Raw genomic sequence first — 26,319 nt, 5'->3', positions numbered from 1 at the left:
TTTCCAAACTTGATCCTCTTTAATTGCTAAATGTCTCCCAGGTTTTCAGACAAAAGACCGTGATAGACCTCAGTTTTCCAATTTCAGCCTGTAGGAAAAATTTGAGCAAGTAAAAAAAAAAAAAAGAAAAGAAAAAAAAAGGTATATTGACCCATGCAGAATAGTGAAACAGTGACATTTCCTGCACAGTTCTTGGGGTTGCAGAAACCAATTTTTTGTCAGCTTCACGGGGGGCTTTGCCCCTGGGCCCCACCAGGGACCTTGCATGGACCCTGAACACTGGCTACATCAACTGATCAAGCTTTTTTGTTTCAGTCCCGCTCACATCCCTGTAATTCACACATTGTGTTCTCCGCCCCTCTGCCTGATTTCCAGATGCTGGCACAGGAACTGGAGCATGTCCCAAAGGATCTAGTTCGTGCCGAATCATCGATGGAGTGGGGGCCAACTTTGGACAGCCAAACAGCAAGTTGGCGGTGGTAGGCCAGGAGATCAGGATGACGTACAATTCCACAGGGACACCTGCAGGCTGTGTTGATCATCCACAGACGGTCGTCTCTTTCCGGTGTCCTGAAAGGGGTGGTGTAAGTCATCTTTTTTTTTTTTCCCCTGTCTTTGTGAGTTAGTCATGGCATGTTTGTGTATCATAATGGTCATTATCATAAATGTATATTTTTATAGCGCACCGTATCTTATGCGGCGGAATTTCAAAGCGCTTTCACGCCAGTTCTTCACACGCATGCATAACTCTGGATTAAAGAGATAAAACATTGGAAGATATACTGTAGATGGAAAGAGGGAGGGGAGACAAAAGCATGTATTACTTTTTTTAATTTTTTTTACTCTGCATATTCTTATTATGTCCTTTTTTCAGCAATATGTCAACGAACGGAATCTGTGTAATACCCCTTAATCATGGTTTAATTACACGTACTTAACCGTGACCCAACTAGTGCAGACTCCGGCAGGGGTCTGACATTCCTGTCCTGTGCAAACTACTATCCGCCTGTGCGGAGAAAATGAAAGCAACTACGGCCGATAACCTCCCGGAAGTAGGTAACCTCCCCTTTGTCCCGCTAGCTAGCGCCCTCTTTTTCCGGCAGCCATCTCGACACCTGGTCCTGTGCACTGCATACAGCTAAGTTTTTTTTCGTATTTTCTATCTGTCTATCGATTCTTTGGCGTCCTTGTTGTTTGACTAATTATGTAATGATGGATAAACAGTGAAAACAACCATCCATTCCTTCCATTCTTTCTGTCTGAAATTCCAGAGCAAAGAACCAATGCTGCTCAGTGATTTTGCCTGCAACGTTCAGATTGAGTGGTGGACTGAGTATGCATGCCCACAGCAGACGCTGACGAGTCAAACGTGTCAGCTGACCATGGAATCCCATAACGTTGACATTGACCTCTCACCCCTCACCAAGCCTGCTGGTAAGTGGTTATTGCTGTATTTTATGGACTTTAAGGTGATTCTTTTTTCCACAGCTTCAAGTTCAACAGATTTGACTTTTATAATTTGAGGGCCTGATGATCAAAATCACATTGAGATTGACCTCCCAACCCAGAAGTATGAAATATAGCAGTGACAACGGATGAAATAACCCTCCCATGAATCAGAAGAAAAAAAGCTAAGAAACATCCCACACTGACATTCACAACACACTTCTGGGAGCAAAGGACAGGATGGATTCAAAAAGGTGGATATCAACAGAGCAGACATGTGAGTGGATGATGCTACGTGTGGAGAGTTCTGATGGTGACACTAGGGCCTTGACTGACTGAAGGTGCAAACATGGCTGAAGCAGTGACACCAATCAGCCCATCATTGTCCAACTTTTTTTTTCTTTCTTCTTTTCTAAATTTTGGTATAATATGGTGTGCTTTATGTATTGTTAAAATCATAATTTCTTTCAAATTTGGAGGATGTGCCTCGCAGTTCAAAGTGCTTTGTCAGTAAGATTTGGTTGCTTAGTTGTGTTTTTTTCTGTGGTTTTTTTTCTTTCTTCTTTTCTATTCTTGAATTTTAAGATAAGTTTTCTATTATGGCAGGTTTTAAGTGGTTGGTTGGAAGATAATTTTTGTCAGTGTTTGAGTGGGGTGTGACCAAATCTTTTGTTGTTATTTGAAAATGAAGTTGAAAAGAAAGTTTTTGAAAATTTATTTTGTTTCTCCCCTCACCCTCCAGAAAGTGTAACCAGTGGTAATTCACTTGTGTTCTCATTTTTAAACTGTTTGTTTTGTTTTACTTTTCTTTTTTTCTTTTTTGGTTTGAGAGTCTTTTGTGTAAAAGTCCTTTTTCAAGAACCATTTGAGTGGTTTGGATGAAATGACAAACATATGCATGCTAGGAATTAAGACATCCCAAAGCTCAGATCTTCCCATGGAAAACTGCAGACCCAAAAATGCCCCCATGATGTTGACCTTTTGTAGAGTTCACGGTGGTATAGTTTGGTCTTAGATGTGAAGGGCATGGAGTTTATAATTATACCAAGGGAATGCCAAGTAGAATTTTCATTGTTAGTAAATACTTTTATAGTGTCCATTCCATGGACATGAAATGTTAAAATGCTGCCAGTGCTGCTGTATTAACTGTTAAGTGCCTGAAATGATTGATAATAACACACTGAGGGACTAGAAGAGATTCTTTGCAGGCTCCCCGTACCATTTGACTGCAAAATCCAGCAGTGGAGACAGCTATGACTATTTCATCAATGTATGTGGCCCGCTGGGCATTGCCTGCGGGAAGGATCATGATGAAGACAAACCTGTGTGCCAAGTGAAAACAGGCACTACTGATGAGGGCAAAATCCTGGGCGATGAGCATCACAAGTTGCTGAGGTTTGTCAGTTAGCATGTTAAGTCTTACTCTTAGATATTGTAAAATGTCCATAATTTCTGTTGGCAGAGTTCATAAAGGGTTTAAAGGGTTTTTTGTTTAATTTGTAAAAAAAAAAAAAAAAAAAAAAAAAGATTTAAGTAACATTCATCAAAACAATATTGACTGTGACTTGAACCTAAACTCAGTTGCCAATGGAATTCAAAGGTCAAGATCACAGTTTGGTGTATTTGAAATAGGACCTGTTGCTTGGGGATACTCTGCCATGTGGTTAACTTGTTTCAATGGGAATTTATTAAGAACATGAAGTGTTCTTTACAGTTAGCCTTGACATTGGGAAGAACAGACAATAATACCTGCAGATACCTTAAAAAGAACTGACATAAAATATTTATTTAACTCACTCCGGACGAATAGTTTTCTTCCTTGTTTTTCCCTACAGATGATCCATTTGTTTGGGTTAGGAAAACAAATCACAAAAAATACAAAACATAAAGTAACTGAATGAAACTCACCATACTTGACCAACTGACCCTTTTCCTCACGTTATGTGAACGCCCATCCCCCTCCCTCTTCACTGCTCTCAGAAGCTGAGTCACTATCAGTACCTTCTTGCTGATAGGTTTTTTCACTGTAGATACTTTATTCAACATCTTCAATATCCTCATCGATGTTGAAACCATCAGTTTGAAGCATTTCAATTACTTCAGCAGCAGTAAAAGCCACTGTCGTGATCTAGTTTGCTCCAAAAATTTTCCACTTGTATCACCTGCAACGCCATTTTTGATATGTATGCAGATTAGCTTGCCTTGTGGGGTCCTGAACTCGCTGGCTCGCTGTGGAGTGTGTTGTTACGGAATCTAATGAAGAAACTTTCCATTCGACCCTTGACATGTTTGCAATGCCCGGTGTAGCTGCGATTGTTATGCTACCCCATGAGGAAATGTGGAAAAAATTTTAATTGTCGAAACCGCTGTAGCATTCCGTTGTCCGGAACGCTACCTTCCGTCAGGAATGCAATAGCGTTCCATCGCCCGGAGTGAGTTAATCTCTGCCTTTTTCAGTGAGAATATGTGACTGGAATGGGGTTGTTACAGAAGTCCACTACTTCCATCAATAAGGAAATCAAATTGCATTTTCAAAATTGCAGTAGATTATGTGAGGATTTGAATTGTGACAAACTGATAAAGCGATCACTCGATTGTGAAATAAAATTGCATTCTTAAATCCCATTCCTTAACTTGAGAGTTTGAATTGTCCCAGAGCAATTACTTATTGTTAAAAAAAGAGGGTTTTTTCTGTTGTGTTCAGAGTGGGTACACTTCAGACATGAAGCACATCTCTTTTGGCTCAGGTGCGTAAACATCGCTCAATGTGATGAGTATCACATATGAGTCATGAAGGCCTTGTTTCTCTTGTCTTTTATGGGGTGGGAGTAAACCTGGAAGGAGGCAGAGTCAGTTCAGTCTGTGTGTCTTGCTCAGGTACTCTGACGGACAGCTGTCACTGGTATACAAAAATGGAGATCAGTGTCACACCAAGTTTCGACGGACCACCATCATCAACTTCCAGTGTGATTTGAATGCAAGTAAGTTGTATGTGTGTGGATGGAGGAGAAAAAAAATATGATGGTAGTGACTTGACATTGTCATTTTCTTCTGGACTGTACAAACTTTGCTGTGGCAATGTGCAGGGGAAACAGAATACAACAAAAGGAAACAAATTTTATTTAAAGAGTTTTGTGGCATAAACATTATTACTTTTTCCGCCCTGTAGTCTATGCAACCAAAAAAAAAAAAAAAAATCATTTCAGAAAATACATAGAATATAAAAACATGCACTGGAAATAATCCATATACAAGAAGTGGATTTAAAAAAACAACCCAACCCAAAACAGGATTTTCTGACAGTGATGAGAAAAGAGACAGTTGAACAATTTCTTTGATATTGAATCATCAGTATATCTTTGAATACAGTGGTGTCAAATTTGAAAGATTCATACGGGAATCTTAAAATTCACTTCAGATTTGTTAAAAGTTTGTATCATTTTTAACCCCTTGACTGCTGACACTTTTTGAGGTCAGCTGTATTTCATATGCCGAGGGGGGAAAAAGCAGTATCAGTACTATATGCACTCAAACTTCTGCAGCTTCTCTATTAGTGGGAATTTATGCATGGAATTTCATTGAGTGATGCATAATGTTCTACTTTCACATGGAAGTAAAAGGACTCGCTTTGTGATTTGTTGATTAGTTATTGGAATTATTACATTTTTTGACATATTTTGTGAATGTTTCCAAAGAAAAACCTCACAAGCACTCAACATAAGAAGAAAAAAAAACCCTAAAAAGGTACAATAAGCCTCAGTCTCTTCTTCTTCAAAATCATCATAACTATCTTCTGAATCATTGTACAGGTTTTCTTCATCACTGTTCTCAGCATTCATAATTTCATCAAACACTTAAAAAGATTCTGAGTCTGAGGCTGTCATGGTGTCATCATTTTGAAGAAGACCGGTTAAAAAAAAAATTCACGACAACTGTATGACTCAATGAATTGGAAAAGCGAAGGAAATCACTTTAATGAATCACTCCTGGGCCTATTGATACGAGTCAGTGGTTCTCCACCTTCTAAATTATGCACAAACATTTTGTGAAATACCTCCATTAATTTAACAGAAATATAGCATCACAGATGGTTCTATGGGCTCCAATGATTTAATGGAAGAGGCAGTCTAGGAGTGAAGATAAAAATTGACAGAATATGGAAGACTTGCATGCTAACAGCCATCTTCTCATCGCAAACAGCTGATGGGGGTGTGGGAATCCCCGAATTCAGAGAAGAAGGAGACTGCACGTACATTTTTGACTGGAAGACACGCTACGCCTGCATCGACCACCCGGAGGGCTCGGGGTGCCATGTGGTGCATGATGGGAAGCTGTTTGACCTGTCAAGCCTCACCCTGGAGCAGGGGTCCAACTGGCTGGCATTGTCTGACGAGGGCGGAGACGCAGGGTACGAGTACTACGTCAACGTGTGTCACGATGTGCTCCACGAGGGTGATGCGTCGGGGTGCCCAGCTGGGGCCTCCATTTGCAGGAAAGGTAATGACTGGAATGATTGTATGTGCATAGGGGGGTGTGTGTGTTGGGGGTGGGGGTGGGGGGAGGGGATGAGGGGGTATCTGTGTGTGTGTGTGTGTGGGGGGGGGGTGTTGTCTGTGTGTCTATAGGGAGACTGGGTGGTGGTGCCTGGGTTTTTGAATATGCGTGTTTTCAAGTGTGTGTTTTAGGGAATGATGGTGGTGTTTGGGTATTTGTGGAAGGGTAGATGGTGTGTGTGTGTGTGTGTGTGTGTGTGTGTGTGTGTGTGTAACTGTAAATGTGTTTCTTAGTGTGCGTGTGTATGTGTATTTTCAAGTGAGTGTTTGTGTGTTTGAAATGTCTTCGTACATTTTTGTATTTGTTTATAAATGTATTTGAGTGAGTGTGTGTGTGAAAAAATGTCATCATGATCAACATCACAACACCATAATATTGTGAAGATGATAATATTTAAACTTTTTCTTTTTATTCAACAATGCGTTTTCTAGTCAGTTTATCTTGTTTGTATGTATATATGTGAAAATGTCATCAAAATCACAACAAAAATGACATGGAATTGATAAAAAAAATTTCTTGTTTTTTATTGGTTGGTTTATTTTGTGCATGTGTGTGTGTGTGTGTATGTGTGTGTGTGTGTGTGTGTGCATGTGTCTCTGTGTGTGCATGTGTGTGTGTCTGTAATCATTTTCACAGGCTCGAGCAAAAGCGTCAGCCTTGGGTCTTACACGGAAGGCTTGAAGTATGACCCAGTGACCCAGAAGATCTACATCAATTACACCATGGCTCAGTCCTCAGACCACGAATGCTCTGGAACCATCAACAGCATCATCACTTTCATCTGCAAACCAGGTCAGTCACTAGTCTGTCTCCTTTTGGGTGAAGAGTCACTGTGGAGGATGGAGAATGTTGATGTACATTTCTGTACAATTCAGTGCAACACATTACAGTACAGTACAATAAAGTTCAATACAATACAGTCAGTATCAATACAGTACATACATTAAAGTTCAATATGAATCTTATGATAACAATCAGTACAATATACAATACAATACATCATTATAAATCCAAATTGAAAATATGTGTGCATCCCAAGGCATGTCACTCACATCACACAGTCATGGAGTCTGACACACATGTGATCATGGCAATCGTTGAACTGTCAAGTAAAAAAGTAAAGCATGGAAAGTTGGATGACGGGCGCCATAGCAGAATGGTTAAAGCATTGGACTTTCGATCTGAGGGTCCCGGGTTCAAATCACGGTGACGGCGCCTGGTGGGTAAAGGGTGGAGATTTTTACGATCTCCCAGGTCAACATATGTGCAGACCTGCCAGTGCCTGAACCCCCTTCGTGTGTATACGCAAGCATAAGATCAAATACGCACGTTAAAGATCCTGTAATCCATGTCAGCGTTCGGTGGGTTATGGAAACAAGAACATACCCAGCATGCACACCCCCGAAAGCGGAGTATGGCTGCCTACATGGCGGGGTAAAAACGTTTATACACGTAAAAAGCCCACTTGTGTATATACGAGTGAAGTGGGAGTTGAAGCCCATGAACGCAGAAGAAGAAAGTTGGATAAAAGCATGAATGATGAGATAAAAGCAATGAAACAACGGCATGATTTATCACAAAGTTAAATGAAATGGCATGTATTTTAGGCAACCATACTCTTGTTTTCGGGAGGTGCAGTGACATGAATTGATTGTCTGAATTGTCAGGAGACCTGGAGAGTGGGCCGGCACTGGTTCACAAGTCGGGGGACATGTGTGTGTATCAGTTTGAGTGGTACACTGCTGCCGCCTGCCCCCTCTCTCACCAGCACGGGCAGGACTGCCATGTGGTCGACACACAGGCTGGTGAGTGACTGGATGTGTGTGTGTGTGTGTGTGTGAGAGAGAGAGAGTTTGTGTGAGTGTGTGTGTTTGTGTGAGCGTGTGGGTGAGTGTGAGTGTGTGTTTATGTGAGTGTGTGTGTGTGTGTGTTTGTGTAAGTGTGTGTGTGTGTGTGTATGAGTGTGTGTGTTTGTGTAAGTGTGTGTGTGTGTGTATGAGTGTGTGTGTGTGTGAGTGTGTGTTTGTGTGAGTGTGTGTTTATGTGAGTGTGTGTGTTTGTGTGTGTGTCTGTGTGTGTGTGTGTGAGTGTGTGAGTGTATGAGTGTGTGTGTGTGTGGCAGGGGGAGGTTTTGGGAGGTTTGTTGGTGTTTTTGTGTGTTTGTTGGTTGGTTAGGAGGGTTTATGGGGTGGGGTGGGGGGAAGCATGTTTGTGTGTGTGTTATGTGGGTGGTGGGTGTGTGGCCGTGTAAGTATGTGTGTATTTGGATGTGAGACTGTGAGTGTGTGTGTGTGTGTGTGTGTCATATGTGCTTGTGTGTGTGTGCTAGGTATGCTTGTGTGTGTGTCATGTGTTCTTGTGTGTCCATGCATGTGGTAGTGTGCAGAGGTTTGTTGCAACATGGCCTATTTTCATTCTTATTTTATTTTCAATTGTTTGCATACTGTGTAATGTTCATTCAAATATCATTTCTAATCTTGTTTATTTACCCAATTTCATAATAATGATAATAATGGATACTTATATAGCACACTATCCAGAAATCTGCTCTAGGTGGTTTACAAAAACGCTTTTGTTAACATAAAACATCATATCTATGTTACATACACACACCAAAATGTGACTACACACACACACACACACACACACGCACATGCACACACACACACACACACACACACACACACACACACACACACACACACACACACACACACACGCAGCATACATATGTTTTAACATACATGTGTATCTAACAGTTACCCTAACACATACACACACATAGGCAGGCACAAACTTACATAAACACACGCACACGCACACACAATACACATTCATATACATGCATGTAGTTATGTACACGTACATATGTATACACACATAGTCAAGCACAGCTAACACAAAGGAAGTGGACCTGCCACAATTGAACTTATTACTGAGGGAAAAGGTGAGTTTTGAGACGAGATTTAAAAGATGCGAGGGAATCAGATTGATGGAGGTTATCAGGAAGTTTGTTCCACGTCTTTGGCGATTGAAAAGAAAACGATCTGTTTATTTTTGTTTACTTTTTTTTTTATCTGCTTGTGACTGTCACCGTCTTTTTTTCATCTTCTTTCCTCCTCTCAGTTAAAACAGAAAAAGTAGTATAGGATAATCTGTGAAGCTTATGACCAACTTTCCTGTTCTTTGTTCAGGTTTCAGTTTTGACTTGAGTGGCCTGATGAAAAAGAGTGGGGACGGTTACAAGGTGTCTGCCGGTGATTACGACTACTACATCAACGTGTGCGGGAAGATAGGGGGAGACCACTGCAAAGACAAGAACGCTGCCATTTGTCAGGTCAAGAAAGACGGATCAGCGTAAGTCTTCCAGTTTGTCCGTGTTTGTTTGTGGCTCTGCAGAGCTGTGTCATACTTTGTTGCATTGATTTACTTTTTGTGACTACAGATTTTTTTTTCGGTGTGAAATTCAGGCTGCTCTCCCTGGGATGAGCACATTGCCAAAGTGCAGCGCCATCTGTTTGGATTTTTTTTACTCTCCTATGTGCATGTTTTACTATTTAATGTGGATTTTTCTTCAGAATTTTCCCAGGGACAACCCAGCAGATGTTGTAGCGCATATTCAACTGAAGGCTGTAAAATTGTTAGGGGGAAAAAAAAAGTGGATAAATGGAGTAATAGTACCAAGTCAACAAGTCAACAAGCGGATGAAAACAAGTGGGATTCTGATCCAGTTTTCCAAAGATGACGTCACTACTCGGAAAACGACATGTGTTGTTAGCAGAACCACAGTGGAGGACTCTCACTTTAGGGCAGATGTGGCTTACCACTTAAGCCCATCGCACACGGGGCGTCAAGCAGCAAGTTTCACGCGACAAGCGGCAAGTTTCGTGCAGCGCCCAGTGTGCGAGGTTTTCAGGCAGCAAGAGTCGCGCGCCACGCAGCAAGATCGCCATCGCCGTGTATTGTGTTTCTTCGATAGAACTTGCCCTATTCCCCCGCGACAGAAGCGACAGACGTGCGTGGAGCAACCAGTCATGAGACCCGCTCGTTTCACGTGAAACATCGTTTGGAATCGATTTCAGCAAGTTTCAGTACGTGACTTTCCAAATATGGAACGTGATGCGTGATGCCTGGGGAGGTTTGTCGCGTGTGTGCGAGCGACGCGCCCCGCTACAGGTTTCAGGCGTCCGCGCGACAAATGTAGTGAGGCATCAGAAACTGATGTGCAGCCGACGCTGACGCCCCGTGGGCATTGTGCATGTTCAAAATAACTTTTTGGGTTTAAATTCAGGGGGTGTGCCTTTTCTGTTGCAGCACCTTATAGGCCAAAAATTACAGTAGATGTTTTAATTGAAAAAAATGCAGGCATATAATTTTGATTTGTAAAGACCAATGATCACTTTTAATCCCTCTCAAGACCTGACAAGCACATTGGGTCTTGACTTAAGCCTTAACACAAATAAACTTGAATAATTTAAATGAACCTCCTTTGCAGGGAAATCAAGACGGGCGAGCCAAGCCAGGCTCTGGAATACTTCAATGGAGTTCTGAACCTGACGTACACAGACGGTGATGCGTACCATGACGATGCGCAGACACCTCGCAAAACAGAGATTGCCTTTGTCTGTGACATGGAGGCCGGTGCAGGACATCCCGAGTTTCTGGTGGAAGAGCATCAGACATACAGCTTTAAGTGGCTGACTGCTTACGCCTGTCCCGCCCAGCCCATCGAGTGTGTGGCGCAGGATGAGAATGGAAAACAGTACGATTTGTCAAGGTAGGGGTGTTAGAGAGAGTGGGTGTGGATGTGTTGTGTGGGTGGGTAGGGGTGTGTGTGTGTTACATTTTTCCTTTGTATCAGTGTGTGTGTGTGTGTGTGGGTGTGATTGTGGGTGTGTGTGTTAAATTTTCCTTTACATCAGCATGTGTGCATGACTGTGATGTGTATTTATGGTTATGTGTGTGTTTTACTCTGAGCTGAAGTTATAAGATAATTTCATGAGAATTAAGATGCATACGTGTAAACAGATATTCATGCACACACGCAGTCACTCACAGATGCTCATGCATACCCATTTGCATGTGTACACAAGTGTTCGTGTCCACCTGTTCATACAGATGCATATCTGCACTTACTATCTTGTAAACATGTTTAAGTACTCAACAGTAGGTAGTTGTAATGAAAATATTAACCAAAATCATAAATCCAAACTTTAAAAAGATCTGATTCACCCAAACAAAACAGGACATTTGTCTTCACACTGAGATGAATGGGACATGGAAACTAGTGGGTCAAAACAGTTTTCCATGTTAAGCTGTAAAAAAAGAACCTCAAAATTTTGTAACCATGCACAAAAAAATTTCAGAAAGATTTGTAGTCACTGACAAAAACCTGGTATCAGAATCATATTTCATGTACTGTTCATGCAGGGTTTGTAAGCATGAAAATCAAGGTGATTCCGCTGAATGATCAGTTGCTTTGTTGTCCAGTCTGTCCAAGTCAGCAGCTGGAGAAAACTGGGTGGTACTGGACGACAGTGACACGTCCAATCGTCGCAAGTTCTACATCAACGTGTGCCGCCCCCTGTCCCCAATCCATGGTCTGACGTCTTCCTCTGCCTGCGATCTGAATGCGGCTGTCTGCATGACCACACTGAGTGGGGAGGAGGTAGAGTGACTCTGTCTGTTGTTGTTGGTCTGTCGTCTTGTCTCAGTTGTCATGAGTTTGCTATTGTGTTTGTCGTGTCTGTGTATGTAAGTGTACATGTATGCAAACTTGCTTGTGTTCACACACCTATGTGCTCACACATGCACAAATGCAGACACACGCAAATGCAGACACACACACACACACACACGCACGCACGCATACACACACACACTCCCTCTCTCTCTCTCTCTCTTTAACTCACGCAGTTCAGTTCAGTTTCTCAATGAGATGTCACTGTGTTTAGACTAATCCGTATACACACACACACACACATATAGAGACATCTATGATTTAATGATAACACCACGTTTTGTCCCTGTCCTTTCAGGAGACAGTGAAGGTGGCCAACCTGGGCCAGGCAAAGACTGGACCAAAGATGAAGGTGGCTCGTAACCATTACCTGAGTCTGGAGTACACTGATGGTGCCCCGTGCCCCGATGGGGGAGAGGGTGCCCGCTACAACACCACCATCCACTTCATTTGTAGCCAGGGGCAACAGGTACCTGGAGCATGGGAAGCGGCTGGCAAATATATAAGGCCTTGTGGTACTGGCTGGAAAATAAGCAAGTGTCAATGGAGATTGATTTGTCAATGTGGTTGTTATGTTGAAAGGTTATGTTCTTCAAAATCATCTCTTTTTTTGACGGGCATGTGGGAGGGAACTTTGTTTTGGTGTTGCTGTTGTTGTTGTTTTTGTTTTTGTTTTGTTTTGTATTGAGTCACAAGATACTGAATATTGTAAGATTTAACATGATTGAGCTTGTCAGCAAGTTTCTCACTGTTTGATTGGTAAACAGTCTGTGTGAATCCTTTTCTGAGATGACTGGTTTCCTTGTTTTGTTTTCATTTGTTTATTTGTTTATCTATTTATTTATATTTACACTTAGATCAGTTTGTAGAACTGATGTGTTTGCTTCATATCAATCTTAATGAACCTAACAAACATTTAATTACACATACTTAACTGTGACCCACTAGTACCTAACAAACATTTGAGATACAAACCAATTAGTTTACTTGCAAAACACAATTGTGATTTTCTAAGTTAAAAGGTTTATAATAGTTACTGTAAATTGTGTTATTTGGGTTTTGAAATGAAAAATCAGATAGCAGCAGAGAAGTTGTGATAATCATTAGACTGTTGTGACAAAACAGAGGACAGTTTGCTATTTGGTTTTGAAAAAACATTACCTTATAGGTGCAAACTGATAATTCGTGGAACTCGGCTCTACAGTGTTAAAACAGGGAACATTTTGCTGTTTGGTTTTGAAAAGCATAACCTGATGGGTGCAAACTGATAGGTCATTAAACTGAACTCTGTGATGATAAAGCAGGACATTTGGCTGTTTGGTTTAAAAAAAAAACCCCATTGTTTTGAGGGTGCAAACTGATAGGATGTTAATGGTGATGAATTAAGGGACTTTTTTTTTTCTTCTTCCAGTCACATGGTCCCAGCCCCCCGCGAAAAGTGGGACCCTGTTCCTACGAGGTGATCTGGGACACCGGTGCAGCCTGTGCATTGGAAGAGACAGACAGCGGAGACAGTGACAGCGGCATTGATGATGGCACCATGCCGTCCTGCACTGTCACAGACCATGGATACACATACAATCTGGCCTCCCTCAAGAAGAGCGGCGATGATTTCTACACCGCTCACACTGGCAGCAAGACTTTCAGGGTGAGTTTGTTTGTTTGTTTTTTGTTGTTGTTTTGCTGGGCTTTAAAAACAACAACAGAGTATTGATGGAAAATTCAACAGGTTTTAACTCACTCCGGTCGAATAGTTTTCTCCCATGCTTTCCCCTGCAGATGACCCATTTGTTAGGGTTAGGAAATAAAATCACAAAAAATACGAAACACAAAGTAACTGAATGAAACTCCCTGTACTTGACTCACTGACCCCTCTTCTAACGTCGTGTGTACGCCCACCCCCCTCCCTCTCTTCACAGCCCTCAGAAGCTGAGTCACTGTTAGTACCTTCTTGCTGGTAGCATTCTTCACTGCAGATACTTTATTCAATGTCTTCATCATCCTTGTCGATGTCGAAACCTTCAGTTTGAAGCATTTCAATCACTTTAGCAGCAGTAAAAAAAAAACGCTGTCGTGATCTAGTTTGCTCCAAAAATTTCCACTTGTATCGCCTGCGACGCCATTTTCAATATGTATGCAGATTAGCTTGTCATGTGGGGTACCAAGGTCAACAGCTGGCCAGCGAGTGAAAAGTCACGGAAACCTCACAAAGAAACTTTCCATTCAACCCTTGACTTGTTCGCAATGCCCGATGTAGCTTCGATTTTTATGCTACCATAGGAGGAAAACGTCGACAGATTTTTAATTGTCAAAAGTGCTATAGCGTTCCGATGTGCGGAATGCTACCTTATGTCAGGAACGTTATAGCGTTCCATCGTCCGGAGTGAGTTAAGAGTCCTGCATTGTTAATTTGTGTTAGTTCCAGTTTTACTTGTTCATTTTTTGTTTGCTTCAGGAATAGTAGACAATCAGGCAGGCTGTAAAGCATTGTAGTGTCCTACAGCTTTGCTGAGCGATTTTGTCTTAATTCTAGGAAATGATAGAAAATCAGACAGACTTTAAAACTTGGAATTGCGCTCATTTCTTTCATTTTTACATTGGGTAGTCTAAGAAAATAGTTAACCCCTTGACTGCCAAGCCTTGGTGAAATCCAATCATTGTGGCTTGGGTTTTAGGTGGAGTTGCTACATTTTGTGTATTCATCACTGATGTCCTTGATTTTGCTGAACAAAATTATGACAACCCCTAAAGTAAGAAGTCCAAATTTGGGGTTGTGACTGACATCCTGACCTGTGAGCTCTTGTCAGGGAAGTGAGAGCCCTTCACTGCTTTGTCAGCACCAGGCAAGGGGTTAACATTAAACTCTGAACATTGCAACTGTCACAATAGCAGCGCGGGACATGCACAGTATTATCATTAACAGGCCAAACAGTAGTGAGTACACATCATGCACAAGAGAAAGAAGAGATCATTTTGTTTGATGATGTGTGTTGTCCTGAGCAGCTGAACATCTGTGGGTCGGTGCCATCCTCTGAGTGTGACGCGGTTGACGGGAAGCCGGCCAGCGTGTGTGAAGTGCTGCCCCAGCACAACACCGGCCTCACCCTTGCCTCCACCATGGACCTCAAGGTCACCGAGGAAAACAACATCAGGGTCACTTACACTGGACAAAGGGATTCTTCAGGTAGTGTGTATGTTTGGGGGGAAATGTGCATGTGTATGTATGTGTGTTTGTCAGGTGTGTGTGTGTGGTTGTGTTTGAAAACCTGCCTGTTCAGAATGGTGTTACGAAGCATAATCGTCATTTATTTTTCTGTCTTACCCTCCCCCCACCCTCATGTTTTGTTTTTTTTCCCCCCTCTCTTTGAAGCTTTCTTTTAGTATGTGTGCTTGTGGGTGGGTGTTTACTGTGTGTAGGTAAGCGTATGTATTTTCTTTGTGCGTGTGCACAAACATGTGCATGTGTGTTCATGCCTTGGGCATATACATGCTTTTCAGGTGTGATTGTTCATATTTGCAGCTTGTAGTATTATCGTGGTGTGTATAGACTTTTATTTTCTTCTTCTCTTTTATCTTTTCATGTGATGTTGTATACTATTATGCACTGTTATACATATATTGTTTCATGTTAGGCGCTTAGAGCCCATTATATGTGGAGTTTGCGCCATACGAGTACTGTTGTTATTATTGTCTGCATGTTTACATGTGATATAAAGGGAAACGAGGCATATAGTTTGATAATGTCATAAAAGTGGCCAGTGTATCCATGGTACAATACAGTTAGAGGAGAAGAGGAGAATAAGCAAACCTGTTGATTGCATTTGCATCCCATATTGCGTACAGAATTTTAATCGTACCATGCGGCCCTGTGCCATCAGCTTGAATGAGCAAAATTGAACTGAACTGAGTCATATATGAACACACACACACAAACACAGACACACACATACACACAAAAGTATACATATTCTTCTGCGTCTTTCCCCCCAGGACAAATGACAGAAGTTCAGATCGAGCTCGCGTGTAACAGAGAGGCCAACGAATCCACCCCCATCACCTTCGTCAGTCAGCGAGGCCACACCTACCAGTTCCGACTGGAGACCCCTGTCTCCTGCCCTCTGCACCCCATCGACTGCATCGTGCAGGACAGGAAGGGGAATCAGTACGATCTGACCCCTCTGGCAAAGGTGACGGGCAATTACGACGTGGCAGACTCTCGTCCTTCCCACCGAGACTTGCATTACCTGATTAACGTGTGTCGGCCCATCAATGAAGTGGCGGGCACTTCCTGTCCTGGTGAGTGTTTGGTGCTTAGGTTTAATGCATGTAGTAGTAGTAGTAGTAAAGGAGCACTAATTTATGTTCGCACACACACACACACACACACACACACACACACACACACACACACACACACACACACACATGTAATGGTGTGTGTGTGAGGCTGCTCATGATTACAGATTACAGAATACTTTATTATCTCAACAAGAGAAATTCATTTGTGGTGTAAAACACATAAACAATACACGGAAATCACAGTCATTCAACATGTATACATAAAAGACATAAAGTGTTCAGATGGCAACCCATGCATACAATAAATAATCACAGTAGATAACAACGACACAACAGAAACCTTTAAAAGGTAACTTAGAGTAAATCATACATGCATCATCACAGCCATACATGTGCAACACAAAATCAGTTAAAGGATATGAATAAAATAGGCATGAAATAGCATACTAAAAGTAGACATAAGACATAAAAAGATTATAATAACAATGCAATTCAGCAATACTTTGATTTAAGATGTACATTCCACAAACACACACTCTGACATACATTTTTTTTTTTTTATCACAGATCTGATTATCAATTATTGCTGTTTAATAGATGGATTGAGGCTGGTGTAAAGCTGCATTTGGTTGTGTTTGTTTTAAAATTTGGGATACAGAACTGTTTGCCTGAAGGTAATTGGTAATAATTTGCAGTGATCTTCTTCTTCTTCTGCATTCGTGGGCTGCAACTCCCACGTTCACTCGTATGCACATGAGTGGGATTTTACGTGTATGACTGTTTTTACCCTGCCATATAGGCAGCCATACTCTGCTTTCGGGGGTGTGCATGCTGGGTGTGTTCTTGTTTCCATAACCCACCGAACGCTGACATGGATTACAGGATCTTTAACGTGCGTATTTGATCTTCTGCTTGCATATACACACGAAGGGGGTTCAGGCACTAGCAGGTCTGCACATATGTTGACCACCCTTAACCCACCAGGCGCCGTCACCGTGATTCGAACCCGGGACCCTCAGATTGAAAGTCCAACGCTTTAACCACTCGGCTATTGTGCCCGTCATTTGCCAGTGATGACTGCTGTCACTTGAAATGCATTTGGATTTCTGTCGTACTCTGACATTGTACAGTTTGCTTAAGCTGTCCTGCCCTGAGTGTGTGTGTGTGTGTGTGTGTGTGTGTGTGTGAGCTTACATTTAATTCACATGGGAAACACAGAAGGGCCTATGACAGATTTTGAACAGGAAACAGCAGCTACCTGTTAAGCTGGATAACATTACACCTGTGAATCAGTTGGTGTTTGACTTGAAAAAAGTAAGAGTTTCATTTGTGTTGAACCAGCTGGTTCTGTCTTGGGTGAGCGATTGTATAGATTGTTGTTTGTTTGAAGGTGTCTTTATTTAACTCACAGATGGGCAAAAGTTTACTTGTGAAGTTTTTTTTTTGTTTTTTTATTTTTTATTAATGATTCACGAATAAGCAGAAGCAATTGTTTGTGTGCAGAATTGTAAAATCGAATACGTTGTTCCAAACAGTTTTATTGGGAAGATTTTCTTACTGTGGTTTTATATGAAGGTTGTAAATTATAAATAAAGTTGGTGTTTGACTTGAAAAGAAGTAAGAGTTCTGTTTGTGTTTAACCAACTGGTTCTGTCTTAGGTATCCTGTTATGCACATGCACGCGCGCGCGCACGCACACACACATGCACACACACACACATGCACACACACACACCCAACAAAATCATCAAAAACTACACATCAACTCACGGTATATCACAATACGTGAATGACGCACTGAGTGCTGACAGAGTGAGTGGTGTGTGCGCGTGCAGGGGGCCCCATAGGGGGCTGTCAGACAGGGGGCAGAGAGCCCTACAGCCTGGGTTACCTGGAGTCCAAGCCCCACGTGGCTGAGGATGGAACCATCAGTCTGCGCTACATTGGTGGGTCCGTCTGTCACCGCGGCACCCCTCAGGAGGCCCGCCGCAGCATGCGCATCAGTTTGTTCTGCTCACACGTTGAGGTGAGTCGTCTTGTCTGTACTGCTCAGTTGTTGAGGTGAGTCAGTTAGACTGCCCTGCTCAATTGTTGAGGTGAGTCATTTAGACTGTACTGCTCACACGTTGAGGTGAGTCATCCGGCTGTACTGCTCAGTTGTTGAGGCGAGTCATCCGGCTGTACTGCTCAGTTGTTGAGGTGAGTCAGTTAGACTGTACTGCTCAATTGTTGAGGTGAGTCATTTAGACTGTACTGCTCAGTTGTTGAGGTGAGTCATCCGTCTGTGCTGCCCACACATTGAGGTGAGTCATCTGGCTGTACTGCTCAATTGTTGAGGCGAGACATCTGGCTGTACTGCTCAATTGTTGAGGTGAGTCATTTAAACTGTGCTGCTCACACGTTGAGGTGACTCATCCGGCTGTACTGCTCAATTGTTGAGGCAAGACATCCGGCTGTACTGCTCAGTTGTTGAGGTGAGTCAGTTAGACTGTACTGCTCAGTTGTTGAGGTGAGTCATTTAGACTGTACTGCTCAGTTGTTGAGGTGAGTCAGTTAGACTGTACTGCTCAATTGTTGAGGTGAGTCATTTAGACTGTACTGCTCAGTTGTTGAGGAGAGTCATTTAGACTGCACTGCTCACACGTCGAGGTTAGTCATCCGTCTGTACTGTTCACATGTTGAAGTGAGTCATCTGTATGTACTGCTCACATGTTGAGGTGAGTCATCTGTATGTACTGCTCACATGTTGAGGTGAGTCAGTGAGGCTGTATTGCTGATGTGTTGAGGTGAGTCATCAGTCTGTACTGCTCACACTTCGAAGTGAGTCTGTCACTATCTGTTGTTGTGTTTGTTTGGGGTTTTTTTTCTTCTTTTTTTTTTTTCTTTTTTTTTTTTGGCATTGCAGCCATGGTTGTGTGTTAAGAATCGTCATAATTTACAGCCACAGTTGTGGGCCATTTCACTTGTCTGATGTTTCAGCTTTCTTTGTTTTCCCATATAGTAGAGGAGGTGCAGGGTAATTTGTGTGGTGTGTGTGTGTGTGTGTGTGTGTGTTGGAGCTCATGTACATTTATATGTATTTGACTGTGCTTTCATATCTGTGAAACTGCATGCTTGGTGCATATCTGTTATGCATGTGTGAGTGTATGTGTGAATGTGTGTCTTGTTTTACATTTATTTGCTTATTTATCATCATTGTTGTCTTATTTATTTTTATTTATTTTTTTATATTATTATTTTATTATTATTATTATTATTATTACTACCTTTTTTATATTATAATTATTATTTATTCATGTAAGCTCATCTATTATTTATTCACCTTTTTTTTTCTCCTCAAGGCCTGACTAAGCGCGTTGGGTTACGCTGCTGGTCAGGCATCTGCTTGGCAGATGTGGTGTAGCGCATATGGATTTGTCCGAATGCAGTGACGCCTCCTTGAGCTACTGAAACTGAAACTGAAACTTTGTTTTCCCAAGCTTTTGGCAGTATTTACTACAGAAAATCACTTGAGGTTCATGACAGCTGAAAGTACATCTAGTTTTACTCTTAGATTTAGAATATCTAGAGGAAGTAAATACTTGCCTTTTTGTGAAATTTGTGTAACTTGAAAATTGATCATTTGATATTTATTTCATGAAAGTTTCACTTCCCTTGTTATTATGTTAAAACTCATGTTTTTTTAATTTCTTTTGTCCGTAGCTTGTATATTTAACCTACTTGCGGTTTGATTTAGGGTTTATTTCCTTTGGATTCAGTGCACCATACAGTCTGAAGCACCTTTCTTGGTGGATTATGTAAAATTTAAGATTATTTGTTTTGGGAATGCAGCCTGTAATCCAGAATGTCTTGGAGACCAGAGATTACAATTCTGAAAACAGCAGATAAGTTCAGGGACAACATTCCAGGACACTTCATTAAGCTGCTTAATTCACAGGAAAAAAAATAAACAACTTATTCACTTGTGTACTTTTATCTAATTGCTAGCCATATCTGTGTTTATTGTTCATTTTGTTTGTTAAACAGGAGAAAGAGAAGTTGAGGTTTGCTCAGGCCTTGGGTACATTGCTAGTGCTTTTCTTACTTGAATAAATAGTAGTAGTAGTAGTAGTAGTATTTTTTGTATTTATCTATTATTTTTAAAATTATTTTTAAAATTATTTTATTTTATTTTATTTATTTATTTTATTTATTTTCTTTTTTTTGTTACTTTAAAAAAGTTATTATTATTATCATTATTATTATTTTAAAATTTATTTATTGATTATTATTTATTTATTTATTTATCTTTATTTTTATTTTTTTTCTCAAGGCCTGACTAAACACGTTGGGTTATGCTGCTGGTCAGGCATCTGCTTGGCAGATGTGGTGTAGCGTATATGGATTTGACCAAACGCAGCGACGCCTCCTTGAGCTACTGATACTGATACTGATACTTACTTGAGATTATTTTGACAGAAGTGGGAATTGACAGTAAGAGCCAACCAAAACGATGTGACTGTGATTTCAGGGAACACCGCAGTTTCTGGGGGAAAGTGATAACTGCGAGTACACGTTCAGCTGGTCAACACCAAGTGCCTGTCCACTGCAGGTAATGTTTGGTGGAACTTTGTGTGACGCTTGATGTTCTTTATCCTCACGTTCATTGGTGTGTGTGTGTGTGTGTGTGTGTGCCAGAACTCACTCATGTGCTCAACCTCTCCCACTTCGTAAAAAGAGGGCGCTATCAGGGGGGCAAAGGGGAGGTTACCTACTTCCGGGAGGTTATCAGCCGTAGCTACTTTCATTTTCTCAGCATAGGCGGATAGTAGTTTGCACAGGACACGAATGTCAGACCCCTGCCGGAGTCTGCACTAGTGGGTCATGGTAAGTATGTTACCTAAACGTAATTTTAGGAGGAAAATGTCCTTTTCTTGCTGTCCACAGAATGAAGGCACTCCATTACTTACCTGTATTTCATGGATCAACATTTATTTCTTCCACGCATGTTTGTGCGTGTGTGTGTGTGTGTGTGTGTGTTCTTGTGTGCTTTGTGTCTGACAAACATGCTGACATAAAGCGCTTTGAGAGGCACACACACATACACACAGTTTCTTACATAATTCTTACAGCGAATGAAAAATATCCATATTGGTTGATAGATCAACACAGTCAGCTTCTGCTGCCATGGGATATAAAGTATGCCTCTCTCCACACTATTTCTAACTGGGTGATTCCCTATTCTTAGTACCTGAGAAAGAAAGAAAACTTCTTTAACAGGGTATTTTAATCCACTTCAGATTATTATTTCTAAATCTTTCGCTCAAACATATCATTTGGTGTGATATACTGTACCATGTCAAACTGATGCAAACTAGGCCTATTGGTTTGCTCTGCTTGGCCAAATTTCGCACGGCTAACGGTGAAAAGACAACCCGTCTTGCCCAGTCTGCTCTTAGCCAATCAAACGCCTCTGTTTGTCACATTGACATTTCAACAAAGACTTAAAGATTTCAGTGTTTGAGTAACATTTGACCCCTTTTGTGGCATGAAGGATTTCAGAAAACAACTTGAGAACACAGCTGGGTTTAATTACACATGCTTAACCGTGGGGTTAAGGCAGGGGTCTGACATTCCCACAGCTGGGTTTTATCACACTGTTTGCATCAGTTAAGGTAAAATAAAAAAAGAAGCACATGATGAGCAGACTGTGTATAAATCAGATGATGAGCAGATTTGTGTCCAGATACTTTTGTGTGTTATTTTTCTCTCCGATCGCCCAAGCCATTGTTGGTTGAAACTGATAATACTGCCACATAAAATGATAGTTTGTTCCACTTCAGTAGCAGATTAACAAACACACTACTTATTCCTAATGAATACAATCAGTTTTAGGTTTCCTTCAGTGGTCATGATGGTGAGACTTTGAAGAAGGAAAAATGCTTCTTCAACAGAGGTCCCAGGGAGATGCATGCAAGGTGTCGGATCCGCTCTACAACTTCCAGTTTGACTTGACACCCCTGCGGAAGTCGGGCTTGGACTACGCGGTGCCAGGGGGAGACTACACCTTTAAGCTGAACGTGTGTGGCCCGCTGCAGTCCCCTCCTGACGAGTGTAAAGGAATGGGCGCCTGTCAGACGGGATCCTCCCTGCCCGCCCCCGTGGCTGCTGGTAGGTGACTGTTTGTGTTGTGTGCAGCGCTCTTACATTTGTGTCTTCGTCATATATATATATACATATATATATGTATATATGTGTGTGTGTGTGTGTGTGAATGTGTTTAATATCGATTGTCATCGTGCCTTAATATGAGCTTGATCGCCCAATCGGGCCAAGTAGTTCTGTGACCTGTTGTGATTCATCATCAGACTCAAAACAAGAGCGGCAAAGAATCGATAGACAGACAGAAAATACGAAAAAAAACTGAGCTGTAACCGTATGCAGAGCACATGAGCAGGAGTCAAGATGGCTGCTGGCAAAAGAGGGGGCTTGTCAGGGATGCAAAGGGGAGGTAACCTACTTCGGGAGGTTATCGGCCGTAGCTGCTTTCGTTTTCTCCGCATAGGCAGGTAGTAGTTTGCACAGGACAGGAATCAGACCCCTGCCGGAGTCTGCACTAGTGGGTCACAGTAAGTATGTTACTTAAACATAATTTTTGGAAGAAAATTTCCTTTTTATAAAGTTGTTTCCATTTTGAGTATTTGTCTTTTTTGTGATAATGCACCTGGTCTGATTTCTCTAATCTAAGATGAATAGTTATCTTAAAAAAAAGAAAAGAAAAAAGAAGAATGTAGCTTGTGTGTGTAGGAGTTTTGCTGGAGTGTAATAAATGTTGGTTGAATTAACTAAAAGATATTTTACTGTCTTCCTCCCTCTCGCTACATAACTGATCTTTAGACATCTCTCTCTCTCTGGTTTTATATATATATATATATATATTTATTATTATTAGCTATCAACTGCGCACCATGCTGTGCCATTATAGACCCCACACCATGGAAACAAGATTTCACCTCACTCACCTTGATACCAGCACTTCACAACCCCACAGTAATGAGAATCCTGTTGCATTGAAGGCACAGCATTTATTTAGTCTCAGTTTTGTCGTCGTTTTTTTAATTTGAGCTTCATCATCATGCTTTTAACTCCTTCACTGCTGAGCTTTGGTGAAGAGAGATAGGTAGCGTGGCATAGAAGTGCAGTTGCTGTTTTGTGTATTCTTGAGTGGTGTCTTTATGGACCAAAGTTATGGAATCCTCTGAGGAAGGAAGTACAAATTAAGAATGGTACCTGTCACCCTGACCAGTAATATCACTCTGTCTCAGGTGACAGTCCTTCACTGACGAGCGGAGTCATCAGCAGCAGTCAGAGGTTCTTCTCTTTCTTCTTCGTCTTCTTTGTTTGTGGGCCCCCATGTACACTTGTATACATGTACAAGCAGCTTTTAGATCTATAACCATTTTCACACCGCTGTATAGGCAGCCATACTGCATTTTCAGGGATAGTGAAGAGGTTAAAAAGAAAACTAAATGACTGGTGTGAATTAACACAATATCGTCTGATCCGTGTTTCCCCCACCCACACAGGCAAACCCAGTTCCAAGCTGATTTACGATACGGGGGAGCTGTCACTGGTCTACGACGACGGCAAACCCAACTGCCACGGCAAGTACACCCGCAAGTCCATCATCACCTTCCTGTGCGACCATTCCAAGAAGGGAGCGAACTCAGAACCACAGTATCTGCAGGAGCTGGAAGACTGCACATACACGTTTGTGTGGCCCACTGCGCTGGCCTGTCCTCCTCACGGCGTTGTGGACTGCACGTACACTGACCCCAAGACTGGCAACCACTATGATCTGTCAGGGCTGTCGCTGACTGGGGCAAATTATGTGAAGCCTTACGGTGACATCTCTTACATCATCAACGTTTGTCGTTCGCTGGTGCATCGAAAGGGTTAGTTTTTGGAGGTTTTGGTTTATTTGGTTTGATCTAGACTAATTTTTTTGTTTGTTTTTGTTTTGTTTTTTGGTCTTTAACGTCATCAGTGTTCATCGTTTGCTGGTGCATCAAAAGGGCTAGTGTTCGGAGGTTTTAGTTTTTGATTTGATCTGGACTAATGGATATGTTCCAGTCACTTACATCATCAACATTTGTCATTCGCTGGTTCATCAGAAGGGTCAAGTGTCGGATTTGTTTTTGTTTTTGGGTGTTTGTTTGGTTTTTTTGTTTTTTTTATTTGAACTTATTTGATGTTTTATGTAGTTTGTGTGGTGTTTTTTTCATCTATGTGTGGGGAAAGTATCATCAAGCATTAATGTTATATACTGATGTTTGGCATTCACTGGTGTATGGAAAAAGTTATTCTTTTTTAAGATTATTTTTATAGTTTGTTTGATCTGAGCTGATTTAATGTTTTCTTTATGTAGGTTGACTAGTTACTTTAATTGTTCTGATGAGCCTTATTCTGATATGTTTCTGTCAAGTTTCCAAAGGAGGAACAGAGACCCAGTTGTTGTTTAACTTCTTCTTCTTCTTCGTTTGTGGGCTGCAACTCCCACGTTCACTCGTATGTACACGAGTGGGCTTTTACGTGTATTACCGTTTTTACCCCGCCATGTAGGCAGCCATACTTCGTTTTCGGGGGTTGTTGTTTAACTCACTCAGGACGACACGTTTTCTCCCTTGCTTTTCCCCACAGACGGCCCATTTGTAAGGGTTTGGAAAAAAATTACAAAAAATACAAAATACTGTGTAAGAAAATGAAACTTTCAGAACTGGTTTATTACGTGTTGAGTTATTACATATAAAAAAAATCAAATTTCTCATCTTATTTTTACAGTTTTGCCATATGTAGAAAATACTGCCAATTTTTCACCCCGAATCACCATACCCATGCTCACTTTCTGCATTAAATTCGCTTTCTTCTTCATCATCATCCACCTCTTCAATGTCCGACCCTTCAGTTTGTAGCATTTCAAGTACTTCGGCAACCCTAAAACATTGGCGTCACTGCCTTGTTCGCTTCACAACATTCTGAGAAGAGGCCGCTTTGCTAACAGGCTGGCACGCGAGCAGACGACCGGTCAGTGACTTTGTCAGCGTGTGTGCGAGACAGGCCACACATCCCAGACTAACCAATCATACTGTTCGATTGTGGAGTGACCCAGAATAGCGCACACTGCTTGGCTAATCACAAAATCACGTGTACAGCGCATGATGGAATTTTACTTTCGGAGAATGCTATTCCATTCCTTCGTCCGAAACCGAATACGTTTTGTGTAGGAATGCGTGAGCATTCCTTCGTCCGGAAAGAGTTAACAGTCACAGGTCATGTGCACACAACATTATTATATTATTTTTCCGTTTTTGAGCAGGTTTCCATTTCCAACGAAAATAACAAATTCTCGCATTGCGTTAGTCATTCATGGTGATAACATACAGTTATAATTATTAGAAGTTAACCGTTGTCTGGCCTGGAAATGCACAGTTATTACATAGATACGACAGTTTACTGGAACAGAGTATAATCATTTATGATATGCATGTGTCAATGTAAAAAGGAATATTTAGGGGGGAAAATTATATTTTTATTTTTTTACATGTTTTAAATTATTTTGCAGCGTATGTTTCGTTGGTTTGCTGTGCACCCGTCAGTTTTCTTTTCACTTTCTGAATGCAGGAGAAACGTGCCCCTTCAATTCAGCCGCATGTATGATCAACTCTACAGAGACCGACCTCAAGAAAAAGTGAGTCACGTTGCACACTTTGGTTTGTATGAATTAACTCTCACTGTTGGGGCTCAGTGCTTGATGTTTGGGCGTGGTCACTGGCCATAGATAATCTGTGAGATATTACTGAATGTTGGTTGTTGTTGTTTTTTTTTGTTTTTTTATGTATTGTCTGTTGCTCCTTGTTTTTGAATGGTCAGAGCTATGTGCTAGTTAACTGGAGACTGATGTTCAGATTGCTTGTTGTTGAGTTTTTTATGTTGCATACATTGCAGACTTGGCCAGTAATAATAATTGGATGCTCTTGTACCATGTTGTGTTCTTTTTTCATGCTCAGGACACATGAGGTGACTGTTGGCAAGCTTTTATTTTTGTAAGCCTGTTTTCACATATAATGTTGTGTATTGTGTATAGTTATGAATATATATATATATATATATATATATATATATATATACTTTTTTCTTTCCAGTCTTCTGGTGAAACACTGATGGAACAGTAAATGTCTTAAGGCATGCCCTGGGTTTATGTGCATGGATATGACCGTACATGTGCATTTTTGTTTTCGTTT

The 26,319-nt window shown here is 41.4% G+C and overlaps 1 protein-coding gene across 1 annotated transcript in view; it reads left to right on the top strand.

The window, feature by feature from the left end:
* The window catches only part of LOC143298225 (cation-independent mannose-6-phosphate receptor-like), a 67,502-nt gene that overhangs the window by 6,625 nt on the left and 34,558 nt on the right, over positions 1–26,319 (top strand). Inside the window, exons 4-22 of the mRNA XM_076611024.1 lie at positions 376–584; positions 1,272–1,434; positions 2,655–2,841; positions 4,324–4,427; positions 5,647–5,943; positions 6,637–6,792; positions 7,668–7,805; positions 9,195–9,357; positions 10,496–10,777; positions 11,491–11,668; positions 12,039–12,209; positions 13,152–13,388; positions 14,744–14,924; positions 15,731–16,036; positions 17,875–18,065; positions 20,550–20,630; positions 21,973–22,189; positions 23,605–23,973; positions 25,700–25,766. Of these exons, the coding sequence (XP_076467139.1) occupies positions 376–584; positions 1,272–1,434; positions 2,655–2,841; positions 4,324–4,427; positions 5,647–5,943; positions 6,637–6,792; positions 7,668–7,805; positions 9,195–9,357; positions 10,496–10,777; positions 11,491–11,668; positions 12,039–12,209; positions 13,152–13,388; positions 14,744–14,924; positions 15,731–16,036; positions 17,875–18,065; positions 20,550–20,630; positions 21,973–22,189; positions 23,605–23,973; positions 25,700–25,766 (3,697 nt within the window). The remainder of the gene's footprint in view (positions 1–375; positions 585–1,271; positions 1,435–2,654; positions 2,842–4,323; positions 4,428–5,646; positions 5,944–6,636; positions 6,793–7,667; positions 7,806–9,194; positions 9,358–10,495; positions 10,778–11,490; positions 11,669–12,038; positions 12,210–13,151; positions 13,389–14,743; positions 14,925–15,730; positions 16,037–17,874; positions 18,066–20,549; positions 20,631–21,972; positions 22,190–23,604; positions 23,974–25,699; positions 25,767–26,319) is intronic.

The sequence above is a fragment of the Babylonia areolata genome, chromosome 23 (assembly GCF_041734735.1).
Source record: "Babylonia areolata isolate BAREFJ2019XMU chromosome 23, ASM4173473v1, whole genome shotgun sequence".
NCBI classification, from domain to species: domain Eukaryota; kingdom Metazoa; phylum Mollusca; class Gastropoda; order Neogastropoda; family Buccinidae; genus Babylonia; species Babylonia areolata.
This window is presented reverse-complemented; position numbering and strand designations above follow the sequence as displayed.